General features: G+C 39.7%; 1 protein-coding gene across 1 annotated transcript in view; it reads left to right on the top strand.

Moving 5' to 3' along the window:
- SMLR1 (small leucine rich protein 1) overlaps positions 1-13,677 on the top strand; it is a 96,156-nt gene extending 82,479 nt beyond the window's left edge. The window contains 3 exon segments of the mRNA XM_061207202.1: positions 8,527-8,575; positions 8,577-8,779; positions 13,520-13,677. Coding sequence (XP_061063185.1) covers positions 8,527-8,575; positions 8,577-8,779; positions 13,520-13,605 — 338 coding nt within the window. The 3' untranslated portion in view covers positions 13,606-13,677.
- Positions 13,678-15,399: the final 1,722 nt, after the last annotated feature.

Raw genomic sequence — 15,399 nt, 5'->3', positions numbered from 1 at the left:
TCCATATATATGTGTTAGCATACTGTATTTCTTTTTCTCTTTCTGACTTACTTCACTCTGTATGACAGACTCTAACTCCATCCACCTCATTACAAATACCTCCATTTCATTTCTTTTTATGGCTGAGTAATATTCCATTGTATATATGTGCCACATCTTCTTTATCCATTCATCCGATGATGGACACCTAGGTTGCTTCCATGTCCTGGCTATTGTAAACAGAGCTGCAATGAATATTTTGGTACATGACTCTTTCTGAATTATGGTTTTCTCAGGGTATATGCCCAGTAGTGGGATTGCTGGGTCGTATGGTAGTTCTATTTTTAGTTTTTTAAGGAACCTCCATACTGTTCTCCATACTGGCTGTATCAATTTACATTCTCACCAACAGTGCAAGAGGGTTCCCTTTTCTCCACACCCTCTCCAGCATTTATTGTTTCTAGATTTTTTGAGGATGGCCATTCTGACCGGTGTGAGATGATACCTCATTGTAGTTTTGATTTGCATTTCTCTAATGATTAATGATATTGAGCATTCTTTCATGTGTCTGTTGGCAATCTGTATATCTTCTTTGGAGAAATGTCTATTTAGGTCTTCTGCCCATTTTTGGATTGGGTTGTTTGTTTTTTTGTTATTGAGCTGCATGAGCTGCTTATAAATCTTGGAGATTAATCCTTTGTCAGTTGCTTCGTTTGCAAATATTTTCTCCCATTCTGAGGGTTGTCTTTTGGTCTTGTTTATGGTTTCCTTTGCTGTGCAAAAGCTTTGAAGTTTCATTAGGTCCCATTTGTTTATTTGTGTTTTTATTTCCATTTCTCTAGGAGCTGGGTCAAAAAGGATCTTGCTGTGATTTATGTCATACAGTGTTCTGCCTATGTTTTCCTCTAAGAGTTTGACAGTGTCTGGCCTTACACTTAGGTCTTTAATCCATTTTGAGTTTATTTTTGTGTATGGTGTCAGGGAGTGTTCTAATTTCATACTTTTACATGTACCTGTCCAATTTTCCCAGCACCACTTATTGAAGAGGCTGTCTTTTCTCCACTGTATATGCTTGCCTCCTTTATCAAAGATAAGGTGACCATATGTGCGTGGGCTTATCTCTGGGCTTTCTATCCTGTTCCATTGATCTATATTTCTGTTTTTGTGCCAGTACCATGCTGTCTTGATTACTGTAGCTTTGTAATATAGTCTGAAGTCAGGGAGCCTGATTCCTCCAGCTCCATTTTTCGTTCTCAAGATTGCTTTGGCTATTCGGGGTCTTTTGTGTTTCCATACAAATTGTGAAATTTTTTGTTCTAGTTCTGTGAAAAATGCCAGTGGTAGTTTGATAGGGATTGCATTGAATCTGTAGATTGCTTTGGGTAGCAGAGTCATTTTCACAATGTTGATTCTTCCAATCCAAGAACATGGTATATCTCTCCATCTATTTATATCATCTTTAATTTCTTTCATCAGTGTCTTATAATTTTCTGCATACAGGTCTTTTGTCTCCTTAGGTAGGTTTATTCCTAGATATTTTATTCTTTTTGTTGCAATGGTAAGTGGGAGTGTTTTCTTATTTTCACTTTCAGATTTTTCATCATTAGTATATAGGAATGCAAGAGATTTCCGTGCATTAATTTTGTATCCTGCTACTTTACCAAATTCATTGATTAGCTCTAGTAGTTTTCTAGTAGCATCTTTAGGATTCTCTATGTATAGTATCATGTCATCTGCAAACAGTGACAGCTTTACTTCTTCTTTTCCGATTTGGATTCCTTTTATTTCTTTTTCTTCTCTGATTGCTGTGGCTAACACTTCCAAAACTATGTTGAATAATAGTGGTGAGAGTGGGCAACCTTGTCTTGTTCCTGATCTTAGTGGAAATGGTTTCAGTTTTTCACCATTGAGGACAATGTTGGCTGTGGGTTTGTCATATATGGCCTTTATTATGTTGAGGAAAGTTCCCTCTATGCCTACTTTCTGCAGGGCTTTTATCATAAATCGGTGTTGAATTTTGTCGAAAGCTTTCTCTGCGTCTATTGAGATGATCATATGGTTTTTCTCCTTCAATTTGTTAATATGATGTATCACGTTGATTGATTTGCATATATTGACGAATCCTTGCATTCCTGGAATAAACCCCACTTGATCATGGTGTATAATCTTTTTAATGTGCTGTTGGATTCTGTTTGCTAGTATTTTGTTGAGGATTTTTGCATCTATGTTCATCAGTGATATTGGCCTGTAGTTTTCTTTCTTTGTGACATCTTTGTCTGGTTTTGGTATCAGGGTGATGGTGGCCTCATAGAATGAGTTGGGGAGTGCTCCTCCCTCTGCAATATTTTGGAAGAGTTTGAGAAGGATAGGTGTTAGCTCTTCTCTAAATGTTTGATAGAATTCGCCTGTGAAGCCATCTGGTCCTGGGCTTTTGTGTGTTAGAAGATTTTTAACCACAGTTTCAATTTCAGTGCTTGTGACTGGTCTGTTCATATTTTCTATTTCTTCCTGGTTCAGTCTCGGCAGGTTGTGCATTTCTAAGAATCTGTCCATTTCTCCCAGGTTGTCCATTTTATTGGCATATAGTTGCTTGTAGTAATCTCTCATGATCGTTTGTATTTCTGCAGTGTCAGTGGTTACTTCTCCTTTTTCATTTCTAATTCTATTGATTTGAGTCTTCTCCCTTTTTCTCTTGATGAGTCTGGCTAATGGTTTATCAATTTTGTTTATCTTCTCAAAGAACCAGCTTTTAGTTTCATTGATTTTTGCTATTGTTTCCTTCATTTCTTTTTCATTTATTTCTGATCTGATCTTTATGATTTCTTTCCTTCTGCTAGCTTTGGGGTTTTTTTGTTCTTCTTTCTCTAATTGCTTTAGGTGCAAGGTTAGGTTGTTTATTTGAGATGTTTCCTGTTTCTTGATATAGCCTTCAGTTTTTTATTTTGGCCTCCACTGGGAACTTTCCCTCTCATCATATTTGAATTTTGGTATAATCCATCATTTTGAAGCACACAAAACTAATCTGAAATTAAGGAATTCCAAGAGGAATTAAATGTGTTTTTAATTGCCATTATATTATGTTGTGCTATATAACCATATAATCAAATTTCCCTTATATTACACACTTGGGACTTTCAGAAATACATGTAGTTTTGTTATTGGAACACGGGTTTCCTCAGGTCCCAATTCAGTACTCTCTTTTGTCCAGAACTGCCACACTTTGTCAAAACAAGATCTATCATACACCCTAAAATGTAACCCAGTGCTTTGGGATCTTTAAAATGTGCAACATTACACAAAGGTGCACTTACTGTTTGTAGTATTACTGCTGACGGTTTTCATCCTCAGACACAGGAGTTCTGACAAATTCTATTCTACTCCATTAACACCAAAATGCATATTGTGTTTATAACTGTATACACTGAAGGAGAGAACTTTCATCTTGACTGAGCAGGAATAAAAATCAAATCTTCCACTTATACTTCTACATGCATGAGATTTGGAAGAATTTTCCACAGCAGCTTCTGGCCCCATACATTTCAAATCCTATTTCTCTCCCACTTCCCACATACTTCTGAAGTTAAGTGCATAGGACATGTTCAAATTGTGATACAACCTTTTGCCCCTGAAAATTTGGGTCACAATGCAAAGAATTATAGCACAGGGGGTGGGATGAGTACTCCTGAAAGTCACTGCTACACTAAGACAGCTAACTACAACTTAACTATATACAGAAACAACAGCAAAACACATAAACTTTCCACCAACCCAAATTAAATGTGTCCCCAACTCATCTTCCCCCTAGAGCTGTCCCCAAAATTTCCATGGCTGCTCCAACACTTCCTGACATAAAGAGTGTGAAAGATGGGAATCTGGAGTGGAAAGATATCTATTGCAGCTAATATATCTTTTGTTTGCAAACTCTACAAAAACTACCACCACGTGTATATATTTTCGGTATCCCTCCCTGGGTCTTGGAAGGGTCCAGGCAAATGAGGGGTGCTGAAATTTAAACTTCATTAACTCAAATTAGCATAAATCAGTCTCTGTTCTTATCTCTTATTTATATGAGAGATATAAAATAAGAGATTATTTTATATCTTATTTGGTCATGTTGATTGACCAAATCATAATGGGTGAATGGAGAGAAAAGCTGGACTGAACAGAATTTCCATCTCTGATGTTCTAAACATGTTCAAGTAACAAGTAACTTTTGGTTTGTCAAAGTGCCCTCCCCTCCCTGGAGACCCTGGGGTACAAACGTTCATCCTTATACTACTCCCAGAGAGCTACCCACTCCTGTCACAGCCCATTGCTAATGAACAGAAACATCTAATTTGTATCACCACCCCAAATAAGACAGGATTACAAAGAAACTGTGTCAGGTGGGCATGTTCCAATGACCATTTTCCCATGAACAAAATAAACTTGCAAAGAGTTTCATGAATGAGACAAGATCATTTTCCTATAAACAAAGAAACTTTGTAAAGTGAGATGGGCTGACACTTGGAGAATTTAATGAATCAGACAATGTTCATGCTTCTTGAATTGTTGGGGCCAGTCTGTGCTAGTACAATTTACAAAAACTAAAGTAAAAAAGCCCCATAATTTCTCAGAATAACTTGATTCCTATCCACCATTCCCTACCTAAGAATACCAATCCTATACGTTGATACTTAGGGTAGGGTTGATACTCAGAGCACCAAGACAAATCTTCCTACCTAATGGCCGATACCCAAAAGCATGTTCTGCAGACCGTGATCTCCTGAGATTCTCCTGGCAACAAGGACTCAATGGTCCAGTAAGTTTGGGAAAGACTCATGCTGTTTTCCTCTTGGGGATTCACAATGCGCCCTACCAAATTAAAGGCTCTAAGAAACCTTGCAATAAAGAAATCATCTTACCCCAGTATTCTCTACATTTATTTAACCATTTTCCAAGCAATGCCTAATAAAATGTGGTAGAATTAGTTTCACAGACCACCCTGTGGGCACATTTTCTTGAGCGACTGTCAGTGTTGTCATGTTTCTAGATCAGAGTTTCTCAAAAGTGTATTTTCTACCAGTTTTCCCCTTTCTCAATGTGCTCCAGCCACAGTAGGCCTACTTCTGCATCTCCTATCACACCAAAAACATTCCTATCTCAGGAATTTTGTACTTGCTGTTCTCTCTGCCTAAAACTCCATTCTTCTAAATATGCTCATGGCTCCATCTTTCTTCTCATTCAAGACTCTGCTCAAAAGTCTGCATTTCAGAGAAATCTTCTGTAATGGAGTGAATTGATTACCTCACCAAAATTCATATGTTGAAGCCCTAACCCCCCAATGTGAGTATATTTGAAGATAGGGCCTTTTAGGGAGGTAACTGAGGTCAAATGTGGTCATAAGGGTGGGACCCTAATCTGATACAATTGGTACCCTTATAAGGAAAGGAAGAGAACCAGGGGTGCTCGAGCACAGAGAAGAGGCCATGTGAGGTCATAGCAAGAAGAAAACCAGCCATCTACAAACCAAAGAGAGAGGTCTAAACAGAAACCAGCCCTGCTAGCACCTCAGTTTTGGATGTCCAGTCTTCAGAACTGTGAGAAAATTAATTTCAGTTGTTTAAGCTACCCAGTCTGTAGTATTTTGTTACAGAAGCTCTGTCAGGCTAGTACTCCTTCCCTGACCACCCACCTAAAAGTAACACTTCCTGTTAGTCTCTTCTCTCCTTGTCCTGCTTTTTTTTTTTTTTTCTGCAGAGCACTTATCATGACTTGACACTATATCTCTAGGAGGTTGAGAGGCAGTAGAATATAATGGATAAGTGTTTGGCGTCTGGGTTCAAATTCCAACTGTGTCACTTTCTAGTGGTGTGATCACTGATGAGTTATGAAAGCTTCATGGGCTTTATAGAATTGGTACTTACTTCAAAGGCATTGTCACAAGACTATAATGAGATAGAACATGGGAAGTGTTTATACTACTCCCTGGGGTGTATACTACTACACCCCACTGGAATGTAAGTTCCATAAAGACAGGGACTTTGTCATCCATGATTATGTTCACAGCCCCGAATCAGTGCCTCCAGGGCACATGTTAAACCCTCAATAAATATTTGTTACTTGAAATATGAATAAATGAAGGCCTGTGGACCTTTTCTCAAAGTTCACAAAGAATTTAAATTCTTCATTGTCACTTCCATATCTATCTTTTTATTGAAAGAGTACCTTATAACCTACGACTGCCACACGATTTCAGAGCCCTTATTTTTGTGTTGACTGTAGTACTGGTGCCAAGTGATACTCCTTTAATTGACATGGGCTAATGAGCCAAGTTCAGAAGGGCAGTTAACAAGGGTCAGAGAATATAGGCTGTCCTACCCAAAAGGCCCACACTGGAGCAGTCATTACTACATTTACAGTGAGCAGTGCTTCATCAGCAAAACATCACCCATATAATTAAATCAGAGCACTTCATTTAAAATTTGTTAGTTTCATCTGTATTTATTTTTTTGTATTGGTTCTGCAGCTGTACATAATTTGATTCTCCAGATATCAGTCAACGGCACTTTGGCACCTTCCACTAATGGACTTCAGAACCTTCACTGCTCTACGCCATGTCATTGGAATGAGTCATCCTTTATGGCTTATTCAGATGAATACAGAATCCAAATCAGAGGCCTGGTGGTTTTGGTATCACTTTCAATAGGTCACAGTTATCTAAAAAAGGCTTTTGTCCAGCTGTCACTAAGAGCATAATAGGTGGTATAAGAGAAGTTCCCTAGTAACTCACATCAACATCTGCAATCACTTGTGCCTTAAATTGTCATGTAAATCAACAGTGGGCTCATTCACTACTAAGGAAGTCAACAGGAGAATTTAACCCCAAATGTAACATGTCCCTCTATTTTCACAGATGTACATTTTCCAGTGACATTAATGATTACTCCCACCACATGGTAAAAAGCTAGGTAAAGAATCTGCTGTCATTACGGTAGCATATTGCAACTCTATGGAACCCCACCCCAAATTCTGGTCAATCAAATAGACTGATTACCAGTGTTTCAAACGTCTCTATCCTTCTACCTGCTAGGCCTACTTAACCCAAGCAACCAGTGTGAATTTGGAAAAGAGCCTTTATTGATAAAAGTTCTTAAGCTTTAAAGGGTGTTTAACAAATCCTAATATGTAATCTGCTAAAAGTTCCCAGTGATGTGATATATTTAATAAATTAAGAAAACCTTTAATACCAGCAACAAACCATCAGGAATTGAAATTTTAAAAGCAACGCCCTTTACAATAGCATAAAATATGAAATACGTAGGGGTAGATCTGACAGAAGTCTATTTACTGTTTACTGCTTAGGAAGCCAGCTAGGCATCCCAGAGACCCTCCCCATTCTTATTGTTTTATAGATTAGGGTGCTGACTTTACAGCATGGCCATGCAACACCCTTGATGGAAGAATTCAGGAGGCATTGACAGCAGCATGATAGGGCAGCCACTCACCCAAGTGGCCATGGGGGACAGGGTAACAACATGAGAAGAGAAATCAGCCCAAGGAGGTGGCTGCCAATCTCCCTCCCCAAATTTTCCAAATTCTCCAGGAGGCCTTTTAATGATAGAAAGGATTTTTTAGTTGGTTTTAGTTTAGTAGACAAGTATCTTCAAAATTTTTTCACTAAAGCAGTGGATGGCAACTCAACTCAGTTTATAAACCAGTGTCAACATAGTCTATTGTCCTTTTAATCTTTTCCTAGAAACTTGGTAGTTACCACACCAGCCACAACACTATCATTCAGGGGGCACCTTCTACTGCTAAGGGTGGGCCACAGGACTGTGTGAGCAGGACACAGCTGGGAGTGCCAGCTACTAAAGCAGCAAGCACAAACCGATGCACGGGGGGGAGAAGGAACAGGGCCCATATTACCATCCATTCCACCATTATGTCTTATGGCCATTCTCTCTCTCTGTGTCTGCCTCCACTCTCAGAGGGAAGGTACCATGACTTTTTCTTGTACATCCAGCATCTAGTCAAGAGGTTGGGTTGTAGTAGAATTAAATTTTTGTTGAATAACTGAATAAACCAGTGTACCTCTCAGAAAAGCATTCAGAGTAGGACATATTAGGAAGAGTTTTTACGTATGGAAAGAATATTGTTTCTCCTTCCTTGCTATTAGTTGTATAAACTATGTATGAAGGAAAATTCACTCTTTTTAGACACAGGTACATTAACATAGCCACTAATTAATATTTTCTCTGAAATTTAGGAAATGTAGGAAAAATTCTTCCTACGTCTGCGCGTATATTGGTAGAATATATACAACAAGGAGGTTTGCTTAAAGTCAGGTACTTTTCATATCAGATAAACTGAATACAAAGAAATTTAGGTCTCCTGGTGTCATTCCCAACCTTGCCAGATAAATACTCATCTCTGGAATGGCCTGGGAGAATCACCTTTCAACTCCTCTACACTTTGTAGCTGAGTTACAGAGTAACCTGCCAGCAATCCTGTCAGAATTCATGGGGCTGTTTAAATAGAGCAAAGTCCACCAAAAGTTCCACTGAGATGTGCTAAGCAAAGGCCAGAGCCCCAGAAGAAAACAAGTGTGGACTCAGCAAAGCTGCCCTCACCTGGGTGCGAACCCCGCCGGCCTGGGGTTGAGGGGGGACCGGTGGGCTGTGCGATATGGCAATGAGCCCCGTGCTATCGGAGTTCCTGCGAGAGCTCCCAGGCTGGTTCCTGCTCTCTGGCATCTTCCTGCCCGTGACTTTGCTGCTGTTCCTTCTCATTGCCTACTTCAGGATCAAGCTGATGGAGGGTAAGTGAGAAGCCCCACAAGGCAGGGGCTAGAGTCCCTTCCCATGGCACACATTTGGAACAAGTCCACGTACCGTCCATTTTTCTGGGAGGCCTGGAGCCACACATCTTTTTGATATGTAGGTGCTTCTCAGTAAGCACCCCCCTTAAGATATCTTCCGTGGTGAACGTGGCAAAATTTGATCTTTCCAGCAATGTGGATGACGTGCTAGGCTCTGAAGGCCTGCCCTGGGCACCCTTAACTGCAGCCCCTCGCAGACAGGTGAGCTGTGAATCAGCAATCTGGACATGTGATTGCTTGGCCCTGTCTCTCAGGCCGATAGATTCACAAACATTACAACGTGTTTCTTGGTCTGCCGTCTCAACCTGACAGGTACGTGTGTGTGCGCACACGTGCCCGTGTGTTCCTGTGAGTGTGTGTGCATTCACTCCTCATCCACTTAACTTCTACTAAGGAAATGTGCCAACATTGTGCTATCACAGTGTTTGGCAAATGTCAAGTCTTAATAGATATTTGATGGCTTGATGTAAATTTACCATGAAACTGGGGTCTTAAGGTAAAAAAAAAACAACAAAAAAAACAAAAAAAACCCAAAGCCAAACCAAACCAAACCAAACCAAAACCCTCAGGAAGCTTAAAGTGACTGGGACATGAGAAGCTGGGTCCTGGATTGAGCCTGCTTATTCCGCTGTAATTGAAGTGAATGAAACTGCCCTGTGATTTGATAGACTACGTGTTAATAATGTACCCAGCAAATGTTAGATTAATACGAGAGGTTAATAGTTATTTTAGCAGTATCAAAAACCAGTAATATTTCTTAAGTTGGATGATGTCATTAAAGTACTAAAAACAAATTTGAAAACCCCTCCCTCAAACCATCCTTTGCTCATATTTCCTTCCTCTCCCAATGGGATCTGTGTATCCTTTTTCCTGATTACATTTTCCAGTGTTAGCAGACAACCTTAGACTAGGCATGTTTTCATTTTTATGCGGATGTGATCCCTTTAATTCCAAATTTTCCTTTCTTATTAAAAAACCCCTGAGAACATGTGGTTTTTAAAATTATAGTTCTTTCTGTAGCTGCTTTCCTAAGGGCAAGTAGTAATATCTTCTCTCCAGTTTGAGGGCAAATGAGAACACTTGGCCCCAAATAAGATATCACCAGTTTGAATCTCTATTTAGCAGCTCCCACTTAAAAACTGTAAACAGATGGTCAAATGTCATGTCATTAATCTTGCAACCAGGGTTATGGCAAGTGTAATCATTCCTATTTTGTCCCTGTAAGGAAAGGGACGTTGACAGATAAACTAGTGTGTTCACAGAACCCCCGAGTCCTGCATCCTGAAACAGAAAGTCATCTTGCCTACCTCATACATCCTAGTCCCTCAGACAAGAGAGGCATTTTAAGATGTGATGGAAAGCATGTGACGGTATCATAATCATTCATCATTAATCCCCACACTTCAAGGCTTAGGAGGTAACGGTGCATGTAAATTTAATTAGTATGTAGAGAACATCAATTTTCTCACAAAGGAAGAAAGAAAATTCTCTAACATCCTGCACTCTTCAATCTGTGTCAGTTGCCTTGGGGAGTAGCTCTTAAGGTGGAGGTCTGAGTCTTGAACTTTCCATCACCAAACCCTTCATCAACCACTGCCAGGGACATGTCACCTCTCCTCGGGTGGAAGTTTTGATTATCTTCTCTCCCCAAGTCCTGAGATTCCTATACTGCTACTTTCAGTGCCGCTCAAAATACTATCACCCTGATCATGAACAAATTGCTTGCTAAAATAACCAACATTGCCAAAAATAGTCACTATGGAAAAGAAATTGTGTCTCTTGAATGCCTGAAAGTTTTTGTATGAAGCTAGATGTAAAATAAGGTCAGGTAAGTGATCAGGTTCTGGCCTTCAGCAATTGACATTCTAAAACAGTTAACTAAAGTATGGAAAATGTACAGCGCGGCTAGGCATCTCTCACTGAACTTCATATATATGTTTTGATAGTCAGCAATCCAAAAGGAAACAGATAAGTATTTCTAAAAGTCGAGTAAGTTAAGGGTTAGCAGAGTGAAATTGTTAAGATCTCAGATGACAGAGTCAAACCAAATGGAGGTTTGAATTCCAGGTCTGTAACAATGGCCACACTACCTAATCTCCTGAAGCTTCAGTTTCTTCACTTGTGAGATAGAAATAATAGCAGGACATAGCTGTAGGGTTGGTGTGGGGATTAAGTGAGGCAATACACGTAAGGTTCTTAACAGTGCCTGTTCTGAGCAACTGTTGGTTATTATGACCCCTGCTGACTTATAAATTCTAAGGCGGCAGTGTTTGTGTCATTACAATAACTATTATTAAAATATATCTAGTAGCTATTATTAAACTTAAAGATAAAATTATTAATCTTTATTTAGAAATAAAATTAATTATATAAAATTTACTTAAAATTAAGTAAATTACCCAAGATCACTCACCGAGAAAATGGTAGAGATAGGATTTGAACCCTGGCTGTCTGGCTCCAGAGCTAGCCCTCTCAGCCAAAACACTACCCCTGGAGTATTGAACACAGAGTAGGTTTTCAGTAGGTAGCTGCTGAATGGAGGAATCCTCTTGGCCCAGGCAAATAAACATCACCAACATGAGAGCCAACAGTGGGAGAATTAAACAAGGCAAGAATTTTACAAAAGTTTTGAGGGGACTCGACCAATCTCTTTCTGTAACAGGGCTAATTACTGATGATGGTGATTCCTCTGCATAAAGACTTAGCTCTGAGTCAAGAAGATTACATTTCTTCACCTGTGGCCCAAGAAGGAAAACTTCACGGCCTGCAGAATATTCTACAGTTACAAACTCAGATGTTTTCACGGCCACCTGGCTAATCTCACCTGTCTAATCTCTGCACTGCCCTTAACAGACCCGTTAAAATGAAATGATGGCCAAATTGCAAGCTCTTTCAGGAGAAGGATAAATTATTTCCCTAGCTCTCTTCATTGCGCCTGGCACAGACATTTGGTTCACTTGGTAGATATAACTCATTGAGGAATGATGGGTTTTCTCTTGCTTTCTCTCCTAGTTTTCCATTTTCTAGTTCTCTTCTTTCAACGTCATTATTTCGGGTCACCCATTTTCACTCTAGAATTTGTATCCTGGCTCCTCATTCAAAGCATCTGTTGTGCAGTTAGCCTTCAGTAATTAAGAATAAGAGGGAAGAAGTTACTCATATTTCAGTGAGTCTATAATCTAAGGCAGGAGCTATCTCAAGCAATACCTTTGAACTAGCAATAATCTATGTGGAAAGGCAGTGAAACTGAGTGGCTGAGCGTGTGGGCTCTGGAGTCAGACTGCCTGGGATTGAATCCTGAATCCATCAGTTTCTATGATCTTGGGCAAATTGCCTCATTCTGATTTCTCTATGCCTCTGTTTGCTCACCTGTAAAGTAAGAATAATAATGGTGACTACAACATAATTTCACTGCAAGAATTAAATGAGAAAAGGCTTTTCACGGTGTCTGGCACATAAGTGATCAAGAAACATTAGCTGTTAAGTCTTGAGCCTCATGTAACCTAAGACCTGCTACCATCCAATGCATATACCCTCTCTTGACTGAGATGACAGGCAGTGTGGAATCAGAAAAGAATAGGTCAGAGAGAGTGCTCATGTCCTAGAGTACACGGCATATAAAGTGCCTGGCAAAGAATAAATTGCTGGGATTTGACGTGGGGACCAAAAAGAACATTTTCAGGTTCAATTCTATAAAATACATTATCTCCTATGAGATTATAAACTCCTTGTCTCCGCCTTGGATAATTTGATTAATTATAATTCTGAAAATAAACTTTTAAGAGTAAAAAATACTTTCAGTTATGCATGTTGGTGGTGGTGAGGAAGAGAAATTTTTTTTTTTTTTTGGATGTACCAGGAAGATCTCAAAGGATAATTGTCAGGATTTCAGGGCTAAAGTTCAAATTTGCTATTGCCAGAGAGGTAACAGGTGAAGCTACAGGAGCAGATAAGAATACACAGAAAGATGATATATAATAAAAGCCAAAGGGAGGAGTATGATTGGGGGTGGAGGTCATGGAAAGGGGGCTCGTGTCAAATGCTACAGAGGAAGAAAACTGGGCATTGGAAAATGCCACCAGATTTAGTAATTAGGACATCACTGATAAGTTTTAATATTTCAGTAGCTTTAACTGAAGCTATATTTTAAGGGGATAAGGAGTATATAAGTGGCGAAAAGTTGACACTCAGTTTTCAGTCAAAGATGCCAAAACGTAAAAAGGAGACTAATTTGACTTGTCTAAAGACTTACAAACACCCAAACACATTTTTGGCGGGGAGGAGCAGGACAGAAACCCTATCTTGCTCATTTGCATATCCCCGGGTCTTGGGTAATAGACATGCTTAATAAACGCTTATTGAATGTGGGAGCCTTAATACATTTAATCAACACAATCTACTGAATATAAAATATACTTAGCATGTAACACCTTTTATTACAGTGGTAATTTGGCCTCTCTAACCAGGACCACTCCTTAGAAATAAGCATTTATATTTCTTTTGGGAGTGGTTGAGGAGGAAAGGAGAGCTCCTGCAATAGGACTTGCTCTGATGACGATGACTTCTGTAACTTGCTGGGGCCACCAGGGTAGAAATGCTGGCCAATAACCCCTGAGGAGTTGTAAATGACCAGTGGCACTCAGCTGCCTCCACAGTATTAACTGGTATTTTTCCTTTCAGTTAATGAAGAACTGTCACAGACTCCTGATCACCAACACAATCGTAAGGCTAGCTCTTCCCGGTACCAGAGAAAGAAACGGACGTGACTGTTGGGGACTGATCAATGGCTAAAGCACAGTCAATTTCTACTGGTCGGAGAGCAACGGTCAATGGCTTAGCAAATATTTAATAAACTAGAACCACAGCAAGACAAAAAGAACACTAAGATGCTTGTTCTGAAAAGTGGTTCAAGAGGACAGCTATGAGACTCGACTTAAATAGGAGTTCTTTGGCAAGTCCCAAGAATGTAAGATTTTGTTGGATGTGCTCTATGCACTAGGCACATTGTAACTTTTTAACTTTTACAGGACTATGTCTACTCTGAAGGGCACTATTTTCAAACTAAAATTCTTAAGCATCATTATTACATAATCCCGTGGAAGCCCGCATTATTCTGACTTTGGAGGCGAAGATACTCTGGTAGAAATCAAATAAATAGCAAAAGATGAGCGCCTGTGGATTCCTGCTGTGAGAGTTCCCACTTCCTCCCTTGAAGTTCGGCAACACTGAAATGACACCTTTTAAGGCATCATTTCTGGCCCTTGGTTTGCTTCTCCCCTTTTCCCAATTGCTTTCACAAATCGCATCATCATTGTGAGAACCCACAAAACAAGCAGTCTCTCTCGATACTCGGTATGGATCACCATGAAAGTAGTTTTCAGCATGACATGACTTGGAAATACTGGCAATTTGGTGGGAAAAGGAAAGAACACAAAGTTCATGGGACTCATATGGAGAATAACTCAAGACTTTGCCTCTAAAACCAAAACATCGGGGAGCTATTTCTAAATACGGAAAGAAGTCAACATTTCACTAGCACAATTCTTCTTTCAGTGGGAACCCCAAATAGCCAACCTAGATAACTGAAAAGAAACATTTAATTCAAAGTAGTAGTTCAAATAGATTGTGATTACTACCGGGCTCTTCACAGTTTTCCTAGCTAACATTAACAAAAGACACTTAACATGTCCTAAGTGTAAGTCTGATTGTATTCTTATGTTTGCATATGAATCCAACAGGCTATTAGACTGATTAACTTTATAAAACATAATGAATTTGTTCACCTGTGAGAAATGCACCAATTTCTGCAGTGACATACAAACATGCAAAAGATTGTTTGGCCGACCCAAAGCAAGAACGCGCCACTAGTGCCAGATATTTTCTGTTTCTCTCCCCCTCCCCCGGTCTCAAATTCTTCATATACATCCAGTGAGTTATTAGTCTCCATTTGCACTTCTTGCATAATATAAAACTCGCTGTTCAACTGGAGACACTCACTTCTGTATTTTATTGCATTTGATTACAATGAAAATGTCTCCTGGGGCTTCCAGACTGAGGTAATTTAGAGTAAGTGTGCATGCCATATGGAAGGAATGACAATATTCTTTCAATTCTGAGAGGGATCTCTTTTTAGCCTCCGGTGGAAATCAGCTTATGTAAAATGCTTTCTTGGACAGAAGGTGTGGAAAGGATGCATCGTACTCCCAGCTGCCGGCCAAATCTGTGACTCAGCCACCAGGGTTTGCTCTACCTTCTTCTGGAAACAGGCACAACAGAAGCCTGACTGATGGCTCTGGTGGATGCATTCCACCACCTCTGCCTTACCAGGGAAAATGCATCTCAGCTACTATGGTAACAGAGGAGCTCGAAACATACATGTTCTCAACATAAACAAGTTGTGTAAAGCAAGACCTGATTCCTTTGTTGCTGCTGAATGAGATGAGAGTACAAAGAATGTCCATTGAAATCATGAGTAGAGTCATGAATGCTCTTTATGTGTAGAGAGGAACAGAAACGTTAGTTTTCCTACAGAGAGACCAAGTCCCAGGGTTTTTCTACCA

This window comes from Eubalaena glacialis, chromosome 12, assembly GCF_028564815.1.
Source record: "Eubalaena glacialis isolate mEubGla1 chromosome 12, mEubGla1.1.hap2.+ XY, whole genome shotgun sequence".
Taxonomy (NCBI): Eukaryota; Metazoa; Chordata; class Mammalia; order Artiodactyla; family Balaenidae; genus Eubalaena; species Eubalaena glacialis.
This window is presented reverse-complemented; position numbering and strand designations above follow the sequence as displayed.